At 49.1% G+C, this 24,993-nt stretch overlaps 1 protein-coding gene across 2 annotated transcripts in view; it reads right to left on the bottom strand.

Annotated features, from left to right (window-relative positions):
- Window positions 1–2,661: 2,661 nt before the first annotated feature.
- ST8SIA2 (ST8 alpha-N-acetyl-neuraminide alpha-2,8-sialyltransferase 2) overlaps window positions 2,662–24,993 on the bottom strand; it is a 31,746-nt gene continuing 9,414 nt past the window's right edge. Inside the window, exons 2-7 of one of the 2 annotated variants that reach the window (XM_032123045.1) lie at window positions 19,772–19,834; window positions 17,792–17,920; window positions 17,002–17,259; window positions 14,547–14,840; window positions 6,242–6,384; window positions 5,016–5,108 (exon numbers count right to left, since the gene is read on the bottom strand). In XM_032123045.1, coding sequence (XP_031978936.1) covers window positions 5,098–5,108; window positions 6,242–6,384; window positions 14,547–14,840; window positions 17,002–17,259; window positions 17,792–17,920; window positions 19,772–19,834 — 898 coding nt within the window. In that variant the 3' untranslated portion in view covers window positions 5,016–5,097. Of the gene's footprint in view, window positions 5,109–6,241; window positions 6,385–14,546; window positions 14,841–17,001; window positions 17,260–17,791; window positions 17,921–19,771; window positions 19,835–24,993 lie in introns of both variants that reach the window. The other variant, XM_032123044.1, reaches the window with a different exon arrangement.

Here is a 24,993-nt window from a genome sequence, read left to right as displayed (position 1 = left end):
GGAGAAGGAGATGACGGCAACGACAATGACAGCTAGAAAGTGTTTAATGTGGCTAAAAAGGTGACTCCAAAATGAAATTCTGCTGTCTGATGCTGAGGGTGATAGAGTAACACTTAGAGATAAATGAGATAGTGATATCTCTAAGAGATAACACTTAGAGAAAATACGTGCTAATAAACCATTTGTAAACTAAAATTTAAAACTTAAAGCAACCAAAAGAGTTGAAAAATGTATGGTTTGACAAATCATTACATTGGCGACCATGGTTATGTGCCTGGTTTTACATCCTGACATTGAGGGGCACTCTGGAGGAAACCAAACAACTTCCCTGCTGTCCCCTGTGGGTCTCTCAAAGCTTTAAGCTTTAATCTCCATAGTTTCAAGCCTCTCTAGCATGAAATTGGATTGTTTAAATTTTGAAAAGGAGTGGTGGATAAAAAACCCAATATCTATGTCATGATTTGTAGATGGTGCAACCTTTTTGAGACTATTTTGCACAAAATTAAAAATTAATTTGTTTTGGGATCAACTGAAATAATTTGTATCATTTGAGACTTACTGAAGTACTCAGTGTTATTCCCATGAAGTATCCAAAAAGCAATGTAAAAGTGCAAACAACTTTCATTACACCTTGAATACAAAATATTGTGTCTTTCTGGTTTGCAAGACTGGTGTCTCAAAAAAAAAAAAAAAAAAAGAAAAAAAGAAAATCTGTTTTTTTCGTAGGACTAAAGAAACCCCTCAGGCAGCTTGAAAAGAAATTAAAAGGTAATTTGAATCACAGTGACTATTTGCACTTTGCTCGCTAATTATCTGGGCTGTGACTGAAGCAGAGGGTTGGTTATCGACCTGCAGCAAGCCCTGGCTGATGGAGAGTTTGGGGGAAGGGGACTGTCCCTCCTCCATTCCTCGCCTGTGGGGCTGGGAGGGAAGAGGTTCCTCAGGCAGCCCTGCCTGGGTGAGGGGCTGGGGAGTGTGGGAAGCAGCCAGGGGATCCTGTGCTGCAGTTCAGAGGAGCTGCTGCAACTCAAACCACCCCAGTCAGCTTTAAACAAGGCAGCACAGGTATTAATTGTAAAGGATGTTGGCAGTGGAGCCTGCAGACTCTGCAGTTTGACCAGAGGAGATGTGCTCAGTGCCAGGGACAGATATGGGCATGATGTCCCCCAGCAGAGCAAGAGCCATGTCACCCTGTGTATATATGTATACATGCCAGAGCTGTGGCAGACTCCGAGGCTGGGATGTAACCCAGCAAACCATGGTGAAAAGGAAAAGCCATTCACACAGCTGAGCTTCTCACCCTGACGTGGGGAGTAGGCAACACACAACCCTTATCCCCAAGCTGTTGTACATGGAAAATGCCCCAGGGGCACACGGTGAGGAGAGCACTGTGTTTGGCCAGGAGCACCTTTTAGAGCATTGCCCCAAAAAGCCACACTGGGGAAACAGCCCCAAACTCTGGGCTTAGCAAGCTGCAGACTCAAGTTTGCCTCTATTTTGCAAGTTTAGGTCACTTCTTACCATCCAGAGGCCTTTTGGCACAAATGTGCCTAACCCGTGGGAGGGAGCTCCCCATCCCAGAGCCACCAGCACCACCAGTTTGGACCGGCCTCACTGCTGGAGGGAGTGGTGGGATGAGGAGGGAAGAGCAAGGGGAGCTGCTGCTGCCATTTAGGGCAGTTAACCACATCCATGGTGCAACATGTGCACCTGCATCTCTGCCTAAGTAGAATCAATACTCTCTTTTGTTTCACTCTTGATGACAGAAGAGCCTTAATTGGGCATGAAGAAATCCATCAAGCAGCAGCTTGGTGCAGCCGCTGGGTTCCCACAGCATCTGGCAGCTGCTGTGCTGCTCCAGGGCTGGCGGCTGCCCCAAAATAGCCCAAATATCATCCACCCACCCCAAGCACTGCTGCAGGAGGCGAATCTGAATCTCTGCTCCTGCTGCTCATGAACAGCACAAGGGCTTTATGGCTCGCTGGGGCTTGGTGGAGCCAGGTCTCAGCTATTTGCTAGAAACCGAAATGATAAATTATGTTTCCAACCTGAGGACCTGCTCAGAGAACCAGACCAGAGGGCTTCTCACAAAACACTAAAGCAATGGGAAATTTCTAGTTGTTTTTGTGCATATAAACACAGCAGAGACCAGCCTGCATGGCAGCAAGGTGAAATGGGAGCTCAGCCAGGGATTTCAATAGCTGCAGGGTCTTGCTCATGGTTTAATGCATTTTTACAACAGGGGTGGAACAGGACCCATTCTGGGAATAGAAACATCACCAGCAATTTCATCCCCCTGAATAATTTGCTTATAACTGGCCTGTGCTTTGATGCAGCAGCTGCTTCAAGGGCACCAGAAAAAAAAAACCCTTCTCCCATCCCCTTTTCAGCCCCCAGCACACCCCTGTTGTGCTGCTGTAGCTTCAGCTCAATAATCTCTGTAGGCACAGCGAGGACATCCTGATGGCTTTGGATGTCTCCCTGGTACAGCACTGACATCCACCCCACGTGGGCAAACAAGCCCAGCCTTCCCCTCTCCTTCACCAGCAAAGGGGGGGTCCCAGGGTTTCCCCATTTAATCCCATGGCACTTCATGGTCTTGCCTCCCCTCTTGCCCTTCTATTCAATGAAAATACAGAATAAAAATAAAACCCCTGCACATTTATTTCATTTCCTCTATTTTTATTTAAAAAGAAGGTTTGCTAACAGCAATCAGTACCACGGCCCAGGCCCCTTGATACAACAGTTGGCTTTAGCAGTCCCTGCAGCTCCATCCCTGCTCTGTCCCTCCCCCGTGCTGGGGACAAACCTGGGAATTATCTGGCTTTAAGAACCACTCCTGAATCATGGGAAACTCCTTGGGATTGCAGATTACTTCCATCCGGCAGTTTTACTCTCTGTCTCTTTCTATCTCAGCTTAAGCTGAGGTTCACAGCCAGGTTTAGCTTTATTGTGAAACTAAAGCCAAGTAAAAATAAGACGCAAAAAAATAAAAAAGCAGCACCAGGTTTAAAAAAAAAAAAGCATGAAAGAAATAATTTTCTGGTGCTGGAAGGAAACATCCCCTCAGTGGCAGATTAGCCCACATTTATCCACTATAATGTTGCTTATACCTTAATCTTAGCCATCTTCATCTGACACTAATTAGCAGGCTGGAGGCTCCTATGGGTACAGTAGCTTCTACAGCCCAAAACATGAAAGTGAGCTCTTCCTTTTACCACTTGAAGCACTCAGCTTTTAAAGAGACAATGTCAAGTATTTCAGCCCCAAACTGCACACTTTGTAACTCAAAAAACACAGCAGCAGGAGGAGGCCCAAAGGTGATGACACCCAGCCATGGCAGCAGTGAAGTGCATGCCTGAGGTCTGCCTGTGCAATGTTATTTACTCTCCCACAAATTAAACCCAAAGAGCCCTCGCTGAACCCTGGACTCACCTGCATTCTTGCACTGAGTGCTAATTAGGAGACAAACAGAATAGGCTACAGAGGCAGAAAATGAAACAGAATCATCAGATCCATCTAGTTGCTTCCTTCAAAACCCCCGAAAATCAGAGAAAAGCAAATGTAGTTATGACAAATTCTTTATATTTTGGTTTCTGTCTGGGAGAAAAGAAAAAAGGAAAAGATTATTTCTATGATGTTCATTTCTAGGCAAGCATCCAATCAAGATCCATCTGACATCCTATTTAACTGTTGAGAGTGAGAGATAATTAGGGCTTGAAAGGACTGACAGAGCGGGACTCCAGGAATTCAGCGCTGTGTGCTGCTTCTTTGGGGAGAAACTGAAAATAAATTATTTAGGATTGAAAAAGTCCCTTGAAGTCCTGTGGTCTTTCTGCTTGGCTGGGTCTAAACCTATCACCCATATCTCGGCAGTTTTTGGAGGGGGAGAGAAGGCAGGCTGCTTAGCAGGTAGCAGTTGGGAATTGGAGGAATTAGACCTGGATGTACTTATGGTTTCCACGAGCCCTGACAGATGTTGAGTGTCTTTGTGGCACAGTGAGACACTCAACACTAATGGTGCTGGTTTGTGGCAGCAAAGCTCCTTCCTGCCACATTCCAGCATCTCTGCTCCTTCCCACATTGCTCCTCAGAAAAGGAAGAGAAATACACGTTCAGCATCCTCATCGGCTCAACGCTGACGCTCTCGTTCTCTGGAGGCCCTCGTGTGTGTGAGTGTCACTGGGACCAGCTTAGCTCTGCTCCCTGCCACCTCCTGGAGACCCAGCTGCAGCCCCGGAGGCCTCTCCCTCACCGCTCCAAAGGCCGTGCCTAGCCCGGTGCCCCGTGTTCGGATGGATCTAGGCACTGGTCCCTGCGGGGCAGTCCCTGGGCTGTGAGAGCCGCCAACAAACCTTCCCTGCCCACCCCACTCCCTGCCCCTTCCCCTCCCCGCCACGAGCACGGGGCCAAGGACGCGCCTCGCTGCCGGCGCCCTTGGCCAAACAAACTAACTACCAACCTCGGACCAGTCACAACAAACGGCTCACGTTTACCCATCACCTAACATACCCTCAAAAACCAAGGCCACCTTCACACCTTTCAGATGTAAGGCAAACACCCTTCGAGTCCAGCAAGCCCCATGGCGAGGGGTCTTGCCCAGGCCAGTCTTGCCAGATGCTCCTGCATCCCTCCTGCCCCTCCCTTGGTGAACACCGAACAGTTATAATACTCAGGTCAATATATATAGGTACCACGTAGATATATTTGTGTCGCTGTCCTGCGCGTTAACAAAGACGACCAACCCCACCAGGCACCACTCGTCCTTTCCGCCCCCTCCCCTTCCTCCCGTGGCTGTGCAGGAACGTGGCCAGGGACCACCCTACGTGGCCCCATCGCACTCCCCCACAGTCAGCTTCAAGGCTCCTTGCTGGTGCAGCGTCTTTAAGGCTTTGAACTCCAAGGGCATGGTGTGCGGGCTGGCCTGCGAGGTGTAGCCGTACTTCAGGCTGTCGTAGTAGTGGTACTTGACCGGGTTCTGGTTCTGGTCCAGGGGAAAGGGCCAGAAGCCGTAGAGATAGATCTGGTTGCAGAAGCGGGTGGCCAGGGTGTACATGAGGAGGCCAGTGGTGGGTCGCTTGATGTGCACCTTGTTGGTCAGCCAGTACCTGCAAAAGGACAGTGGAGCCTGTTATTCACCCTGCACACCGAGCTCGTGTCCCGCACGTTTTCTCTCTCTGGCCTCTGACTGAGATGTATTGGTGATTCAAAGTGAGAGGTTTCTGACTAGCAGAGTTCTCCACGCCAAGAAAGCCTCTCCAGGGACTGCATCCTCCTGCTCTCTGTCTGCTGGTTACATCACACTTGTTGCCATGGCACTGAAGCATCTCATGCCTCGACAATCCTTTATGAAAAACAAATTGCTTGCAACAGTGGCCTTCGGTACTTCAGTCTACAATTATCTTCGAATCAGCCCCAGAGATCAATACTACAGACCAAAGCACCCACATGTCAAGTAGACTCCAACAACCCCTCGAAGCAGGCACAGTCAAACACATGCTGATGACTTTCATTGATGAAGATTTTTACTCTGATAGCAAACACGACAGGGGTGGAAAAGCATCCGCCTTGGAACAAAGGGTCACCAGGCTGAGAGAGTTAAAATGCACTGCTGAGTTCCCATTACACCCAGCAACTGCTGCTGTGATCCTGGACCAAGATACATCACCACACCCGGCAGCATGAGTCCATCAGACACACAATACGGCACACTGCAATATATAATGTGAGATATGGAGGTCAGCTGTGCTCGCTGCTGGGAAGTACGTTAGTTTTTATGAGGGAGAGCAAAACAAACAGGGGAAGGATGTACTGATGCAAGAGCAGAAACAGTATCAGCCGTGGTATTTTGGGCTGCTGATAAAAGTTACTGCAGCCTCAGCATCCTGTAAGATGTTTCCAGCGCCCCGTATTTATTGCAAAGGCAACTTATCTGGTTCACTCAGCAGGAAAACACTGTCAGAGGAGCAAAATCAGAAAGCAAAAGGTTTGGGGAGGTAGAAGATGTCCCCATGAGGCACACTCCCTCCTCCCCCAGAGTGTCTGATGCCAGCACTGCCCCAGAGCAGGCAGGGTTGGTGCAGGCAGCAAGCACATCCTGCTGTGCCACAGCCCGTCTGAGCCCTTGGATTACTTTTAAGAGGTATTTCCAAGGGCCTGAGCTCAGGTGAGTGACTGGCAGCACCTTGGATAAAAGGCAGAAGGAAGCAGAGCAGAGCACGTGGCATTTCTGTGCTCTCACCAGACATTTGGGATCCTGAGCCGGGTCCTGCTGTCGCAGTGGAGCCCCAGGAAGTGTCCTGCTCCTCATTCGCACTTTCTGCTGGGCTCCTGAGGGTCTGGTGCTCAGATGGCAGGAACCCTTGGGAGAGCTGAGCCTTAATCCTGCAAATTAGTTTTTCACGAAAGCCATTAAAATTTAGCAACCCAGCACAAAACGTGCTTGCTTGTTCTCAGCCAGATAAGAGAAAAAATTGACTTTTCTGGTGAATCAAATTCTGGAAGCAGAGTGGCTGCCCTGGCATGTGCAGGAAGAGCACAGGGACAGTTTTTTGGGGTGCCAGACAGGGGTTTTCAAGCACATCGGGCTTTAGCAAAGGATGAATATGATGTTTTGGGAAGGATGTCTTTGCCTGGCTCATGCTGGCATCCAGCATGAAAAAGGAACAAGTAACTGGGGGAAAAGCAGTATCTCAGGGGCACAGCATCAGCATTTTCTGCGCTTGCCCAGCCACAGGGCTGTGCTGTGGGGAGCCAGCAGAGCTCACTGCAGTGCCACGGCAGCCTGCTCCCACAGGTAGCCATAAAGCAGCCTCCTTGATGAGTTTATGGGTAAGCACATTAGACCCCCTGTGTGCAGAGGGAAATGGGAGATTACCACAACCATTTAACACTGTGAATTAGGGTATCCTCATGCAGCAGGGAAGCCACCTGGGAAGAACTGTCAAACCGTATTAACCAGCTGGCTTTGGGGGAGGACAACTGTCTGGGTTTGTCCTGCAGCTGCTTTAGCCTTAAAACTCTCCTTTTATCAATTCACCAGCTGGAGCACACAGAAAAATACTGGTGACCTTTTGCCCTCCCAAAATATTAACTTTTGTATTTTGTTGAGGCTGTAAATGCTCTATGAATGTCCAAGGACCCTGACAGCAAGATGAAGTGACTCTTCCACACAGAGTGACCACCAGTTTCATGCATGTTAACAATGAGAAAAACGACCTGGGTCAGACACTGAAGCACCCTACAGACACATGCTGTACTCTGCAACCCAGCACATACAAAAAACCTTACCAAGACCAAAAAATGTGCACAAGCCACCACCCAAAAACAGCCCTACCACAACCAACCCAGTATGTCCACCACAGCACATGCAGCTAGTGAGCACTCACTCGGCAATATAGGGGTAGGGAACATTGACAATTCATTTTTTTAATAATGAAAATGAAAATTAAAACCTGGCTCTTTCATCTGTATTTTCCTTTGTTGCAGGCAGGGTATTGCAAAAACCTCGCTCATGCAGCATTATAAATTCTCACCACAGGTTTGAGAAGGGGTGATGGACTCCAGGCTGCCCCAACCCACCCACATGGATGACATGACATAACATATAACATAACATAACATAACATAACATAACATATCATAACACATAATGCCCAATCCACAACACAGCTCCTGCAATTTGTTTCCTGGACGGTGAAGGTGGGAAATCCTCTGGTGAGGTCTGGGAAATACTTTTTAATGACTGGTTTATGATGGGAGTGTTGGAGCTATGCAAGATCTTCCTCTTATCTCTCCCACCACTGTCCAGCTGAGATAGCAACCACAACTCTGGTGCAGGAGAGAACAGCTGGGGATGGAAATAAAACCTAATTAATTCTGTAAATCCAAATGAGGTTGTCTGGGCGCACATGGGATGCTGTGTCAACAGCGCACCTTTAATATGTGAGGTCCAGGATTTTAATTAGGAGGAAAGATAATCTCGAAGCAGGCAGTAATTATTTTTCACATTGGCTACACCAATCACCATAAGTATTAACCGCAACATTTTATGGGAAGAGGCAGCAATTAAAAGAGAAGAGCAAAGAGCAGTCCTGAAACCCAATACCTCTGTTCTCAGAGCTGCTCTCCCAGCAAGGATCTCCTTCAGAAGCTGGTGCTGTGTCTGTAAATAAACCCTCAGGTGTGGATGCAGCTCCCAAGATAAGCAGGAGCCTGAGCAGGATGTGGCTCAGAACAGGAACCATGATGCTGTCGGGGAAAAATTGCCTGAGACAGCTCTGGTTTCAGACCATGATAGTGACAGATGGAAAATGCCATCAGATCTTCAAGGCCATCTTTTGTAAGGAGGCAGCCTAGACACAAGCCCTAACACTTTCTTGAATTGAGACTTAAGAAGAGCAGCTCAGAGTGTCTCATCCTACAGCTGGGAGGTGGTTCTGGTTGTTCCTCATCTCCTAACCATCAACTGGAGATGATTAGAAGTCTGCTAAGCAGAACTGCTGCCAGGTGCCTGAGCATCAGTGTATGCCTCTTGTGAGGGGGCTGCTCTGCAGCCACAGGGAAAGAAACTGCTGTATTGGGACCTTAAAGCCCAGTGGGAATCCTTCAGAAGGCAACACTCTGCCCCTAGGAAGCCACAGCTGCCACCCGAGCCAGGGAAGGTGGCAGCCTCCTCACTGCACAGCTGGAGTACATGCCCCACCACACTGACAGAGCTCATCCCCCTCCAGCATCACTGAATTTGGGGAGAAGAGCCTGGCCTGGATTTGGGCTGGAATGCTGGGTGCAAAACTCCTCCCTGAATTCAAGGACTGCTAGAGAGGGCAGGGCCCTGCTCTTGCTTACCAATCACCTCCTGACATGCCTGAAAAAACCTAAAATAACTTGTACCCTCCACATTAGGGTTAATCCACAGGATAAAATTAACAGAAAATCCATTGCCCTGATGAAATGAAGACTTAGGTCAATGAAGAAATCAAATTTCAGCAGTATCAGCTGCATTATTTAGTGGTACAAATCAGAATAGCCGAAATAATGCAATTTCAGACTCTTTTAAAAGAGATAATTCATAAAAGTGTGATATAAACACAAGCTGTTGTGGAGCTGCTAGTCCTTGACTGGCAGCAGTGTATTATCAGTCTGCCACACACATCCTGCTCCCAGTAATACCCAGGAAAAACCAGGCACAGATAACCAGAGAGAGTGCCCCGACTGATGTGGGTGCAGGTGGGGACAGGACCCGCTGCTGCTGGCAGGGGACAGAACATATCCCAGTGCTGGGGGGATCAGGAGCCCAGAGAGCAACTGCTATCCCCCCATTCAGCTTCTTCCAGCCCTCTTCTGTCCAGGTATTGAGCCTCCTCCTCTGTCACCTCCACCAGAACAGCCAAGAGCCATGTACAGTGATGAGAGATGTGCTGGACAAGCAGGAATGGGCATGTCCCCATCCAGATGCTAACACTGACTCCAAAAACTGGATCTGGTGTCAGTCAGGCTTTATCCGCAGGCTGGGCAAAGCCCAAACACCAAACCCAGCCTCCTTGTCCAGACTGGATCCATGTGGGACTGGCTCTGGTTTTGGTGACTTGGCACAAACAAATCAACTCTGAGCCACAGATAAAAAACTCTCTTCTCTGCCAGGTCCTGAGCTCTGCGATGCCCTTTCAAACACACATGGTACTCAACACCCTCAAGTTAAAGCATTTCCAAGCAGACACTAAAGGAAAATAATTGAGAATAACCTTATTTCTTTCACCTTTCCTTTCTATGCCCCTTCACTTCTTTTGAAAAAGACTAAATCTTCCTGATTAACAGGAACAAATTAACTCTCTTGGGGCCCCAGGGCAGACACACCACAGCTTGGGTTCAACGTGTCTTAAGTGCAGAAGGGGTGAGAATAATAGCTCACTCAAGGATTTCTTTATGGGATATGCACAGATCTAACCCACACATGGCTAAAAGGGGTGTTCCCCCTATATCCCAGCCCAATCACACACTTGTGAATGGCTGTTTTCTTCCCCTACACCCTTTGGACATCTTCCCTCAGCTGAGCATGGGACCACTGTCCTTAAACCATCTGTGGGGCCACAGGGGAAGGGCTTTGAGGCCCAGGACCCCAGAGCAGGTATTTCAGAGGAGCCCCTGTACACATGAAACACCGTACGGGAGGAAGCATGAAGTAGCTGGATTAGAAAACCCACAAGTGGGTGGTGCTGGCCAGACACTGCTGGACACAGCAGAACTGATCTTGAGACAGAGGGCGAGAAAAGCTGAGCTGGGAGGGCTGCAGAAAGGAAAAGCAGGAGCTTAGGTTTGACGTGTTAGAGAAAAGGAGAGGCTGCGGAGGGATGCAAAAGGGTTCAGTCAAAGCAACACGTCAGGACAATCATCTGCACACATCCTGTGTGGCTGCAAGTGAGGCAGAGGATGCTGGAATGGATGTGGCATAATGGAATGGATGTGGCATAATGGGGTCACAAGGCAAGGAGGGACCAGGTGAAGGTTTCCACCACGGCTGATGGATGGGAAAGGCATCGTGCCCTGAAAACTCAGCGAACCTGTTTGGGTGTGAGGGCCCAGGCAGACATCCAAGGCAAAGATGAATGCACCTTGTGGCCTGTCAGGCTGCACTACTGAGTGCATGTGGCACCCTGGGCCCTGGGCAAGGCCATCACTGTCCTGACAAGCGCTCGCCAACTGTCACAGCTGTTTGGATCTTAAAACTAATGGGAGACCAAGCCAAGGAGCTGCGAGGTTTATTGATTTTTAATTTTTTTTCCTCTCAAGAAGCCCTTAACAAAATCTTATGGGATTGGAATTGGTTACTGCCAAGAGACCCTTGTGATGGACACAGTGAGAAATGCTAGACCAGATTAGACAAAGTGAAACGTGCCCATGAATTCGCTGCAAGGAGTGACAGACAAACCTCCAGACACAATTATTTTCCCTCTCTTCCTGCACTTCATGTTATTTCTCTAACGAAAGCTGCTTGGCAGTAGGGATTACAAGGCTTTTTGGACACACTAACAGGCAACTAATAAGGGGCTTGCTTGCTCCCCAGACAGGTGAGGAGCACGGGGCTCACCAGATGAATCGCTCAGGAGACATTTTATGGAATTGCACACACACCCTGAAACACAGAACACTGTCCCCAGGAGCTGGCTCCTGCCACCAAACAACTCCCCTCTTCATCCCCAGGGGTGACTGTGCTTCCTTCTGAGCTCCTCCATTGGAATGCTGAAGGCTCTCTCCCCTCCTGGTGTGAGTTGAACCGTGTGAGAAGAGTCTCTGTCCTATTGCACTGATTACCCAGAATCAACAACACAAAAAGGTATCAGCAAACATTTAAAGCACTCTCACAGCTAGAAAGGTGATGTCTCAAATGATGCCGTTAAGGACAACAAAACCAAATGCTTTTTACTTATCTCAGCAGTGCACCCTATACAAATGCCCACTGAAAATTATAGGGAAAACAAAAAAAAAAGTGGCTCAATTGCCACTGAAATGCGTTTTGGTTTGAGGGAAAGCAGAGCAGGACAATAAATACTGGGGTTCAAGGAGGAGTCAAGGGCTCACAAATGTGTTTTGCTGGTAGTGGAGAAAGAAAAGGAAACACTTCTGTGGCCAAATTGAAATTGGCTGAGATGTCAGCCTTTGTAGAAAGTGCTATTCCTTGGGAAAAAAAAATATAAAGGGGTGCCTTAGCTGAAAGACCTCCCTCATTTCTCATTCCTTTGTGACTTCCAAATCAACTCAGGGTAGATGATAAAAGGTAGTTTTATCCAAAAAGGGAGAAGATGGGACATCTCTGCAACAGCAGCCCACTGAAGCACAGAGGGATGTGCTGTGGGGCTTTGTGGATTATTGACTCTCTGCTGCACACCACATGCCACAAAATGTATTTGTTTCACAAATCTCAGATCTGTCAAACAAAAGTGTAGTGCTCTGCACTGGCACAGAGAGAGCTGGAGACAGAGGATGTTATTGGAGACCATATCCCTCATAAAGCAAAAATATGGGATGATTACAGGAATTGGACAGCGTCACAGAAGATGAATAAGCAAACTCCTAGTGCTTCTGGTCAGTCTGACCTGAGGAAGGACTCCTTCACCCCAAACCACATATTGTCAATTACCCTGAGCAGATGGTCAAGACAACCCTACTGGTACCTGAGAGACTTCCTATACAGCACCAGGAGCATCAGCCACCTCCCTCAGCTGTGCCCAGTTCATTCAATTCTGCCTGAATCACTCTCAAATCCACCCCAGTCCAAACCTGAGGAGGCTGCACCAAGGAAAGGGTTAACACTGACTCCAGCCTTCCCCCAGAACTGCACAGCCCTTTGCCCCCCAGCCCCAGGTGATCCCTCTGCGAGCTCCTGGGCCAGGCCACAACACGCTGGGTCAGTGTTGAAGTGCTCCCATCAATTCTGGCTTTCTGAGGGGGCTGCAGGTTTCATTAGATTAATTGCTAATTAGTAGGCATCCTTGTTTTCCTGCTGATAAGTGTGAGAGCAGAAGGGCAGGTCAGGCAACAGCTCCCTTGGCTTAGAGGGCAATTCCTGACGAGGATTAGCACTGGCCTCTGTGGTTATAATTGAATTAGTGCTGCCAGGAGCCACCTTCTCCAGTGCCCCCAGCATGGTGACCAGCCCAAGGGACAGGTCTTGGCTGTATTTCCAGCCAGGACCTTGGAGTTTGCCATCAGCATCAGCCCCTGTCCAGCCACGTGCTGGTGCCATATTCATCCCCAACACCACCAGCTCACTTCACTTGCTTGGTCTGACTGGTTGTATCCCCCCTGAGCCCCAGGGGGTTTTGAGAAGCCCAAACCCACATTCCTTGCACAGGACCCCAGTAAAGTCCATGGTTACACTAAAACACATGCAAAAAGAAGCACTGCTCCAAGCCATGGCGGAGAGCAGGTGCACTGCTCCATGCACGAGACAGCACTGAACCCCTGGGCTTCTCCCCAGATCCCTGCATCTCCTCCAGCCAGGCAGGAACTGCCAGCCACAAGTGGTGGCTCCAACACTGCCCTGCTGGAGCTGCACAGGGACAAGCAGCGTGCCAGCCAGTCCAGCTGGACCGCAGGGCTGTGACACAGAAAGGCCAGGACGATGCTGTGAGTTGGAAGATAAGCTCAGCAGCTGGGCTTGTGGAGGCATCCTCCTCTCCTGTGGGAAAGTGATGCCCAACCCTTGCCAACTCCTCTGCAAAGCTTCCTATGGGAACTTTCTGGTACTGGGAATGGTTGCCAGCACAGGATTAGCAGCCTGTTGATTTAGAGGGCTTATTACAGGAGCTTAATTCTATTTTGACAGATGAAAGTAAGTCAATTACAGCTAGAAATAGCTCTGAATTTGGGTTGTGGGATTTTTTTTTTCTTCCTGTCTTCCCTTTCTGTGAGTTGTGGTATTATTTCCTTCTCTTTCTTTACCTCAAAGCCAGTGTTTTCTATGAGATGCCTCTCTGGCCCAGAGAAGCTTCTAACACAGGCACTTGGGGCAGATGTGGTACTTGCTCATTACTGTTGCCTGTGAGGCACCACTCCACTCCTCCCAGACCTCCCAGGCTGCCCTGGAGCCTCCTTGGGCTTGCTCCTTGTGGAAATGACCCCAAAACCTCTCTCCTACCCACCCCCAGCACTGACACACAACCTGAGCTGGGACAGGCAACACTCAGCAGGGACTCACTGACCCGCAGAGCTCAGGCTCAGAGGTGTAGGGGAGCAGTGCTCAAAGAAATCAAGGAACATTCATGCTGGGGCTTAGAAGTGGGAGCACCAGCTACACATGGAAATTCCCATCCTGTGAGACTAACAGGGTCTAGTCAGGATCAGAGGACAACTACTGTCATAAGTCATCTCCAGCAAAAGTCACAGTCTGCCTGAACTCTCTAAATGCCTAAGGAATCACAATCTTCCTAGAGAAATAAAGCACTGAAGCAGGAGCCTACCCCATTCCTAAGTTATTTACATGGAAGTCTCACCCTGGGGCTCTCTTTCTTTATACCCTCCCCATCCCCACCACACCTGTGTCTCCTGTACACCTGAAGATGCAAGCAGAGAGCAGAAAGATCCCTTCATTCCCTCACAGCAAACCACCACCACCTGGTCCTGTTAATCTGACCAGCAGGACCAGAGCACATCACCCCCCTCCCACCCAGGCTGGTACATGAGCTCCCTGCCTTGAGGACCTGCGTGAGACTTGTATGTGTCACTCAAGCACAAGGTGACCAATCTCATTGCTAGCTCAGTGCACACATGTTTCTCCAGGGAAAGCCCTAACCACAGGCTGGGGAGTTACAGTGACACCCCAGGAAAGCTGGAAGACTGAGGCTTGGATATTGCTAAAAGCCTTCACACTCAAAGAGCACAGTGCGGAGCCCCTGTTCACAAGGTGGTCTCCAGTTCTTATCTAGAGACCATGCACCACTCCTCAGGGTCTGCAGAAACAACTTGCACTGTTTTCCTCCAGCACAAACCCATGGATCTCTCTCCAGCTCAGGAAACCCTGGCTCAGAGCACACCAGAGAGGCTCTCACCCTCGGACAGCGTGCAGCAGGCGCAGCGAGGGGTAGGCAGTCCTGACGTTGATGTGGTGCTTCAGGATGAGCTCATTCACCCACTCCACTCGCTCCTTGCCCCCCTTGGCCATGAAGGCTGGGATCCAGAGGATGCTGCCATTGAGGCTGTGCAGGCGCTGCAGCAGCTTCTCCCTCCAGGTCTCGTTCACCAGGTCCTCGAAGGCGCGTTGGATCACCGAGGGGTTCATGGTCACCAGGTCTGTCTTCATGCCCACGTCCTGAGAGTACTCCTGGACAGGGGCCAGGTTGCACCTGCAAGGGGAAACACCCAACAGCCCTGTTCAGTGGACTGAGAGAGGGCAGTGACAGGCACGAGGGGGGTGTGATGCCAAAAGCCAGGGCTGGTGACAATGTGCCCATCTGCCCTCGCTTTTGGGAGGAAGAGGAGGGAGAATGATTCTCAGCAATAAATCGGTGATGATGAGCTGTCTCCATCTCAGGCCCCCATCCCTCGGCATGATGGCACGTGCACATGTGTCCCTCTGGGACAAGGCTAATGTCAGCCATAACTGTGGTGCCTCGTCAGTGGTTTGTAGCAAGCAGCAGCTCTTCTGGTGCCGCTCAAAAATAACATCAGCAACAAACCTCCAGTCTTTGCTCCCATGGCAGATTTGAGACAGAACAGCCTTTTCCACTCAAGGAACGTGCTTGCCTCTTGATTCCAGCCCTGCTGGAGTAACATTATCCCAAATGCCTTTTCTCCTCCTGGCGAGTCTCTGCAAACAGCAGACCTGGTGGCACTGGTGGTGATAATGACACCAGCAGGAGGGGGATGCTAGGACATGGTCACCACAGGGCCTGGCTGCCTGGAGGCTGTGACCCTCAAAAAACACCTCTTTCTGTGGTGTTCAGTGGTGCCTCCTCTCAGGGTGTACATGTGGACATGGGCCATGGGCCATGTGCCATGAGCTCGTGTGTCACACCAGCATGAGGGCTGAGGGCCTGTGGGACAAACTGCCAGCCAATCACCCTTGTTAGAGAGTGGTTTCCTACAGCTCCTTGAGGAGGGTAATCTGTGTCTGTGCCACACACATGGCACAGGGCAAATGGCACCGGGAGCCAGCTGATGGGGGGATGCAGAGAGATGCTCCCCCAGCATCCAAAAAACCAGAGGGTACCCATGTGTTTGCACACTGAGTGCTCTGCTGTGGTGTTTGACAGTGAAGTTACAGTATTTAACGAGCAGGAATTGCATCCTAACCATCTGTCTTGATAATCAGCCATTATTACTGTTTTCTCTACTTTACAGACGGGGAAATTAAGGGAATGGTGGGAAGAAAATCCAGCTGCTGGCATGGAGGCCCTTTGATGGACTCATTGCAGGAGTAAATTCACTGAAAATAAACATTGGACCTGTATCCTGGACACAGACCCAACCACTGGTCACTGCCAACCCTGCTGAAAAGGCTGCCTGGATGGAGCAAACCTTCCTCAGGAAGATGCAGGTTCCAGGAGTGGCTTAGACAACCTAAGGTGGGAAGTGTGTCTGTGCCAGACCTGCACTAGCACATGGCTGCGGAGAAGTCACTCAAAATCCCCATCCTCACATCCAGAAAAGCTTTTCTCCTGCAATTTTGCTGCCTGACACGAATGCCCCTCACTAAACTTTGCCAGACCACAATAAGCAGTTTATCCCTCTGCTCACTCGGGTTCCACTTGAGGAAAACGCTCTGTCCCCTGTGGACAGGCTGGAGCTGCCAGCAGCCAGGCAGCTGGAGCAGCAGGGTGTGAGCAGGGTGCAGAGGTGACATATCCTCATTCCCACGTCACACCAGCACCGCCTCTGTGAGCTGCTGATGGATTGGCCTGTCCTCATAATAGACTCACCAGAAAACAAATGTCTACACATACATAAATCATTCGTAGATTCCACAGCCTCTCAGCTAACAGGGGCAGCGGGCTGGGAGGGCAGGAGCTCCTCCTCTCCACTTCAGACACCTCCAGTAGTGAATTTGGTGTGTCCCAGCAGGGCTCAGGATGTGCTGCTGCAGGTCCTTGGGGCAGTGCAGCCGCAGGGACAGCAGTGGTGGGGACAGAGGGGACACAGGGCATCGTGCAGTGCATCCTGTACTCAAGGGTGGAAGTGATTTGGGGAAGAATCAGGTTTGTGAGAGCCCAGGATGGGGTTGGGGTTAGGGTTTGTTTGCAAGAGGGCAAACCTGAGAGAAGAGGAGGTTGTGGGGGGTTAATGGTGCACCATGAGAAGAGATGAGGTGCACTTGCAAGAACACATGGGGAGCACTTGGAGATAGATGAGTGGAAGGGTTTGCAGCAGGACACTCGCATCAGTGAACTCTATGGGGCTGTGAGGCCGTGCTCCCCCAGGTGACCAGGACTGCAGCCCCTTGCACTGCTCCAAAGGCCTTGAGGCCCCCGTGGCTGCTCTGTGCTGCAGGGAGCAGTCCCCTCGTACCTTATGACGAAGCTGTGAGCGTCGATCTCGGGGCCGCAGCCGCTGCTGAGCAGCACCCCCGAGTTGCCCACGATGGCACAGGTGGGGAACTGCTTGCCCTTGAGGGGAGAGGTGCGGGGCAGCAGCTCGTACAGGTTCTGTGAGACGTTCATGGTGCTGTCCCTGTCAAACACGTAGTGGATGATGTCCCCCGGCTTCAGCGTCCCCTTCAGCACTGAAATGTCCTTCTCTGCATCCAGGAACTTCAAGATCTGTTTCCTGAGGGAAAGGGAAGAAAACAGCCTTATCAGGTGAGGTACAGAGAACTTGGGTGAGAGACATAAGATGAGCTCTTGCCTCCTGGCTGCTCTCACTCTCTGGCCTGTCCCTCTGACCGATGCTCTCCTTACACTCAGCTTACAAAAGGATATCTCCATCTCACTGCCTGCTCTCTCTCCACTCATTCCTGCCGGGGCAGGGTCCCGTAGTCAGCCCATCATTACTGAGGGTCCCTAAGTTTACCCGGGGAAGAAGGTCTCCTTCCCTCTGTGACCCATCACCTGCACACATAAATTCCACTTGCCCTGAGGAACAGGGGCTCAAGTGCTCCTTGTTTCGTCGTTGCCAGGCCAGCTGGTTCAGCTGGGAATTCATTTCCAAGCGATTGCTTACAGATATGAAGCCTAGCTCAGCAGGAGATAAGTCTTTTTATTTCTTCCTTGACTTCTTTAGATGATACATGGAGGCAATTTGCCAGCTTGCACCGGAGAGGACCAAATCTGTCTCTTGTCCTATAGGTAATTACCAGTACCTGATCTTCAAAGAGAGTGTCTGGTTGTGTCTCCATTTGGATGAGGCTGGTTTAATGTTGTGCTTAATGCTTTCATTACTTCTGTCAACAACAGCTGGAGACGAGGAGTCATTTATTACTACTTCAGCTCTAGAGAAAAGAAAGTCGGGGAGAGGGAGACAGAATCCGTTAGCATCCCAATGGCACTTCTAATCACCATCTTCAGCTCTGGCTGCTGGAATTCAAACTTCACCAGAAAAGCAAAATTGTAGTTATTAGCTAAACAAGAACTGAAAGCCTGTTCGTATTCTGCTACTCTCAAGGAGGCAGACAGAGGTCCTTAAACACCCGCTTGCTTCCACGAACACAGACTGACAGCCAGGCACAGCTCCACAGAAAACACACGATTACACACTGAGCTGCAGGAAGGCATGCACAAAAACCCACACACTGACAGGCTGACGGATGGGCACTTGCAGACAAGACACCCCAATGCCCCCAAAATTCACCAAGAAACTTCCTAGCCAAGGCTGCTGTGCTGTTGCCTTGTGGTCACATACGGACATCCCAAAGAGGAGCCAGCTCAGCTCCTGGAGAACATAAAAATCCTCGTCAGAGAGGAGCAACCCTCTCTTCACCCAAATTAATTCAGCTGAGCTGCTGGGTGCTGCTTGTGAGACTGGGCTGTGAGCATCCTGTACTAAAGAGGGGCAGGCTGGCATCCCTATCACCTGTTCCAGACCAAGAAAGGAGCAGCAGCCAGAGATGATCACTGGGAGACCCCAGAGTTTAATCCCTGCTCTAAGAAGCAAATCAGCCCCAGCACCTCTGTGCCATTTAAATCAAACTGCATGAGTTGAAGGAGCCTCCAAATATTTGGTTCCAGCCAGCTGCCCTCCAAAAAAAAAGCCAAGCATCTCATCAAGAAGCTGTGTGTGTCTCTGCAGCCCTGAAAAAGGCTTCACACTTCAGAGCACTCTGAAAAATACACAGCCAAAGCACTTGCTATCAGCTAAAGGGGATCTCCCTCTCTACTGCAAAGGGCTTTTTCTAGCTGGGAAATGCTTTGTAAATCAATGCATTTGTATAAAGCATGTAAACCCCAAGGAGGGAGGAGAGTGAGGGATGGGGCAGAGGTGGTGGCCCAGGCTCATGGACAAGCATCCAGCTCCTGGGATTGTATCTCCAGCCCACGGAAAGAGGTCCCCAGGACACACAGTGGCTCACACTGTATAATGTTTCAAAAAGGCAAGGAAATGTGTTTATAAATGCTGGCTGCCAGTGTCCTGGTGTGTGTGTGTGTACAGTACCTCTCCAGAGGCTGCCAGTCTGTTGGATTTGTTTGCTTCTTGCATTTTGCTGCATCACTCATGTCTTGGAAAGCTTACCTAGAAGGTGTCAAAAATCATAGTGGAAGTAGGGTAAAGCAATCCTGGGAATAACTATGATTTTTTTGGTTTTGTCCATTTTCTGTGTTTTGATCACGGGTGGTGACATCATCACAGAATGATATCACTCTTTCTTGCATGGTGTCACTAAGCTGTTCAAATGTGCCACTTGGCAATGCTGGGCTGACAGGGAATCATTGTAAAAAGAACACAGAGGGACACTGAATGGCGCTGGGATGCCAGGGAATGACTCTGCCATGGAGGGATGCACTGCAATAAAACTGAATGGAGTTCTGATCCTAAACACACTGATCTCTCCTCTAATAGCACTTAAAACTATGGAAAATAGCAACTCTATCACTGACTTATTTTCACAATAAGTAACTCTCATTCTCTCAATCACCGCAACTTCCAGATCCTTGGTTATTTGCAAACGATTATTGCACTGAGCTGGAAGAAGGAAGGGGAGAAATGATTAAGAAAATGCAAAGCAGAAGTGAAAAGAAACAGATACATTTGCCAAATAAGAACAGCACTATCCAGCAAAGAGGAGAAGCAGATTAATAGCTGCCTTACAGCAAAAACAAATGAACACAAAATCTAATTTACAAACCTATTAGATTTGCTATGTAAGCTGTTCACAGCTGATCTGATTGCACCTCTGCCTCCAGAACTCCTGCAAGACAAAGGAAATGCATTATTTATAAATCCAGCTCCTTTTTGCCAAGCATTGTTCAACAGTCAAGAGATCCTGCTCTGAAGGGCTCTGAGCAGAGACACTGCCGCTGCCATGCCACCTGTGTCCCACCCCATCCAGAAGGGAGATGTCCTGATGCCTCTGAAGGGCTTTTCATCCATTGTCACCACCGCCCTGCTGTGACCGTGTCATCATTCTGGCAAAGAACGCCTCGAGCCACCCCAATTAATAATACCTGTGTGATCTTACACCATCACAGACATCTGGTCTTGCTGCCACAGCTGCATTAAATACAGCTCTACTTCTCTTTACGAGTCAGGTGCTAGCAGTGCACAGAGAAGCTCTCCTCCATCTCCAGGCTGCCAAGGGACTTTCCCTGTCCTTTGCAGGTAGGGACTGAACTGAATGATCTGGACAGGATTCTCAACACTGTCTTCACCTGGGCTTTTAGTTGAGAACATCCAATATCTCTATTTTATCCAGATTGAATAACTAGCCTCCTGGTGACTTGTGGAGACCTCATAGTGTACCTTCTCCCAGCTCCCAGGGACCCAGGCCAGACCCAGAGCTCCATTCCAGCCCACTCCAACCCTGTGAGAACCTTCAAGCCCACTTATCCCCCACCTTTGGAGTAACTTGGCTGAAGCTACAAGGCCAGCTCACCACAGCCATTCACATGTTGGAGCTGAGACCTGAAGTGACAGCAGTGTCACTCCCACAGCCTGACACCACCACACAAGGACAGATGCCAGACCAGTCTGAGCAAGAGCCGTGGGAACGAACAGCCAAAGTTTTCAGCACCTCTGTGATGCTATGTTGAAGAACAGGTTGGACCAAACCCCTTCAGAAACACCATTCACACGAGCTGTGAATCGTCACTTAAAAATAAATACATACAAGTATCAGTCTGCATCTAGTTGGCTGCAGAGCCCCTTCTTGCTTTAGCTTGCCGTTTTCAAAGGGGGCACAAAGAACAAGCCACCCACCTTGTGATGTCAAGGGAGCTGGGATCCCAGTCAGGCACATTTTAACTGCTATGTACTCATTGCTCTGTTTTATTGTTCCCATTGCAAAGATATCCCAATGAGCACACTCATAAAGAGAACCAAATTCTCTTCCAGCAGAAATATTGCTACCCAGAAATATATACCTTAATGAAAATGTATCTCAGGAGAATGTATTTCTACCAGTTCTGAAAAAAAATCCCAAATGCATTAGACAAAAAAGAAAGAGCGTGTGTGAGCGTGTTTGGTGCCATTAAAAAGGATTTTCAGACTCGCAGGGATGCGACATAAATCCCCTCATTAGGCTGAGCACAGGCCTCTGCACCACATAACATCAAACCCTTGGAAATGCCACGATGGCTTTCCCTTCCCTCTCTCCTGCCAGAGACCATCCACGGCCAAGTCGGAGCGATTCCTGCTCCGGCACTCTCCTCTTCCCTTTGACAGACCTGAAAGCCTGCGAGCTGTTTCATTTTTTGGTGCATCAAGGGAACAGCAGGACTGGCTCATTCCTGGAGCCTACTGGCATTTAACAAGCCTCCACATTAATGGGGTTCACGGCGGGGTGTGGGAGCAGACTGGATTAGTGTGCAAACCACGCACCCGCTCAGAGACATCTCCTCTGAAGGAGCCTTCCAAATGGGATTCACACTCCTTCACACTTGCTGTAGGACAGACAAAGACTAGAGAAAGAAATGTTATTTTTCCCTGAATATGTGCTGGTTCATAATCTCTGTGAAAGGAAAAAAGGGAAATTAGGAAGTAGAGAAGACTATTCCCTAGGTGTTAGTTCCCACCTCATCCATGTTTTGTGGCTGCAGCAGGAAGGATTCAGAGCATCAGAAGGTATTTATGCAGTCTGGCTTTACATGCCCCCAGCGACAGGTCCGTGTGTCTCCTCCTGAACTGAGACAGGTGTTGGGGCTGGAGATGCTGGACATGAGGAAGACAAGTCGAGAGCACCTCTCCCAGCTGCCTGTGTGCAGCCTGGTGGGGAAGGGGACTGGCTGACAGCTGAGAACCCCTCAAGGACAGTGTCAGGGTTACCCTTTCCCCCTCGCACACTGTGAAAAGCAAAAATATTGCAATGCAACACAGAGGCACAAAGTGTTCTGCTGTCATTAATGAATACAGAGGGTGCAGCTCACTGGTGGAGGAGAGCAGGGCTATCTCACCATCCTCCCATGGCACTGGGATCACGGCTCTGCTGGTCAGCAGCAGACACGATGCTCTTGTGGACACCTGAGATGCAGGCAAAAACTGCTCCCTGTGCCAGCCCTGGTTTGTCTCTCCAACACAGGGAGACCGCTCAAAGCTGAGACATGATACTTGGCTGAAGATCTGAGCTGGTTTAGTGAATCTTAAAATGCTCAAAACTGTCAGTCTTTTGGTGCTTTGTGTGCCACACTACAACTTCAGGGCGTTTTCCCTACAATCTCCCTTTGCACAGTGGAAGGCAGCGTGTGCTGTAGGATGTCGTGGGGTGTGTGGCCCTGTCCAGCCATCCTGCTCAGCTCAGCCCACTGGTGGGTCCCAGCCAGACAAACCAGCTGCTCAAAACACCCAGAACTGAGCCAAGCACAGTATTTTCCAGGGTCTGCCATACTTCCTTACTGACACAGGCAAGCCAGTACCCCTGTATGCCTTCGCTTCCCCCACCTGAGAAGAGGAAAGCATTTAGAAATGGAGGGTACTAATTAAGAAGCACATGTTAAAAAAAAAAACAAGTTAAAAAGAACCCAGTCCATTTTATTATACCTTCCTGAGCTGGAGCTTCAAATCTCTTTGCTTCAAAAGGCAAAGACCAACCTCGATTAAAATAGCACAGATAGCATTGATTTTGAAAAGCTTTCTAGTGCTACACTGTGTTTGGATTGAATTGCCTTATTAATCTAGTTGTTATCAGTTTGATTGTATAGCCAGCTCCACAAAGTACCAACCTGCTTCCTAATCCTATTATTTACAAAACATTTTTCTTTGGGCTTCTGTTGGGATGTTTTCCAGTGATAAGTTGCATCTATATGTGCTAATGCCATCTTACTGACTTAGCCATCTTTTCTCATTTCTGCCGAGATTTTCAAGCTGCATTGCCACTATCTAGGATATTATATAGGTCAAAAACATTCTGTGCTCAGATGTAAAGTGACACTGATTCATATATCAGAGGATATAAAAGAAAAATTATCTTATGGTTCAGGTCCAAATTTTCTTGGATGAATAATTCCTGACAAATCAGGTATGCAAAGACTCTTCTATTCACCCCCTGTGAATGGGCCTGTTTAGGGTTTTTGCTTCCCTTTTCATCGCTTCCCGCCTCTTAAATGCTTCTCTTAATTGTTGCTAGGTAAGTCTGGTCTCGCTTCGAGCAATTTCGACACGTGAAATCAAAGCTGCTTTGACTGAACAAGTAGGTCACAGAGCCTCGTTGGGCGAGCGGATCTCTAAGAGCAGACTTCACGTGTCCACGTTCCCAGGCTCACAAATTAGAAAATGTGTTTTCCATGGGTATTTTCAATGCCCACCCCCAAGTCCTGCTTCCCCCCAGCCTTTGTGGCAGGCACAGGAAGCGGGCACAAGAAACAGGAACTAACTGGAAATTTCAGCCATACCCAACCACCCCCTTCATAGACTGTAGAATGATGTGGGTTGAAAAGGACCTTAAAGATCATCTCGTTCCAACCCTCCTCCATTTAACCACATTTGTGAAGCTCATTCCTGGTAGAACAAAACCTCTTCCTCTTCCTGACCTTGGGCAACCCAAGTCCTCCTCCTCTCTCTCCTCCACATAAAAGTTAGGTAATAGTCCCTTGGGGGATTATTAAGCTGAATTTATCCACCTGAATTCCTCAGGAAGAGAGTTCAGAGTGCTGCAATTTTTACCTGAGGGGTTCAAAAGATTAACACCTACTAATTAGGTTTTCACAACCTGCTTTTATGTTAGGTGCATTTTATGATCCTTGTTTTACAGCTGGGACACTGGGGGTGAAGCAGCTTGGCCCTTAACACCAAAAAATGAGTTCCACAAGCCAGAAGCAGGCACTGTGAGCTTCCAGAAGACCTGTCCTCTTTAAAATGCTGCTCTTTACCTGCTGAGAGCGGGTATGGCTCTTGCTGGGTGAGAGGACCCAGGGGACCACGGGAATTGATCTGCAAAGGTTTCACTGGGCCAAGAAGCAGAGGCAGCCAATAGTCTCCTAAGATGGCTGCAGACTGTGCCCATTAAGGCAGTCTGTATCTATTTAAAAAAAAAAAAAATTACCACCTATATTTACTTTGCTTTTTAAAGACTGCTCTGATGTTTTCCTCAAGATCAGAATTGCTGTTTTCTATCTGAGGAGCACATGAGCATGATGCCAGGCCTGGCTGGAGACCACCCACTGTCCTCCCAACCCAGGGGCTCTCCCTGAGGCAGCCAAGTGTGGAGGGGATGCAGAGCAGGATGTTCACAGCCCCTCTGCAGGATCCTGTGTTGTGGCCAGCAACCCAGTCACTGCAACTAACAGTTCTGGGGAAAAGGATACACTGCCCAGCCACTGGAAATGAAGATATAGATGGCTTTCCTCCTCCCAAACTTTATAGATCTGTTCCTGCTGATGCTCACAGTGCTGTGAAATATGGATCAGGACACAGGCTTCAATCCTCCCTTCCCCTTCCCTGAAATTCAGGGTTTGTCTTGAGAGCAGCACAGCAGCAAACGCATTTCAGGGCTTTTGGGGAAAAACTGTCACATTTCCAAGTTGTCTGTGAAAGAGAAATAATTGGCTTCCAAATGCCAACCTGTCCAGCCCTACCCTGCAGGGTGGACAAGCAAAGGTATCCCAGGAGCCCAAAGTGAGAAGAAACCAAGGCCAGAATACGAACCAAGATTCCTTGGGTTTTGTGTCCTGGCTTTCCATCAGCACATCAGGGTGTGGCTGAAAAGATGGAAAAAGGACACATTCATTGCTAAGTCCCCTTGTGGGCTTCTCACTAGACACTCAAGTGGTTACTGTGGGGTTTAGGTCAAAATCCACCCAAAACCATCAAATGCTCTGCTGTTCCAAGAGAGACAAATTCAAAGAGGAAGGGCTGGTTAGCCCCACATGTAAATCAACTTGCAAATCAGAAACAAAGGCCAAAGCTAGATGAGAAGCG

Source organism: Corvus moneduloides, chromosome 13 (assembly GCF_009650955.1).
Source record: "Corvus moneduloides isolate bCorMon1 chromosome 13, bCorMon1.pri, whole genome shotgun sequence".
Taxonomy (NCBI): domain Eukaryota; kingdom Metazoa; phylum Chordata; class Aves; order Passeriformes; family Corvidae; genus Corvus; species Corvus moneduloides.
Note: the sequence above shows the minus strand (reverse complement) of the source record. Positions and strands in the feature narration are given on the sequence as shown.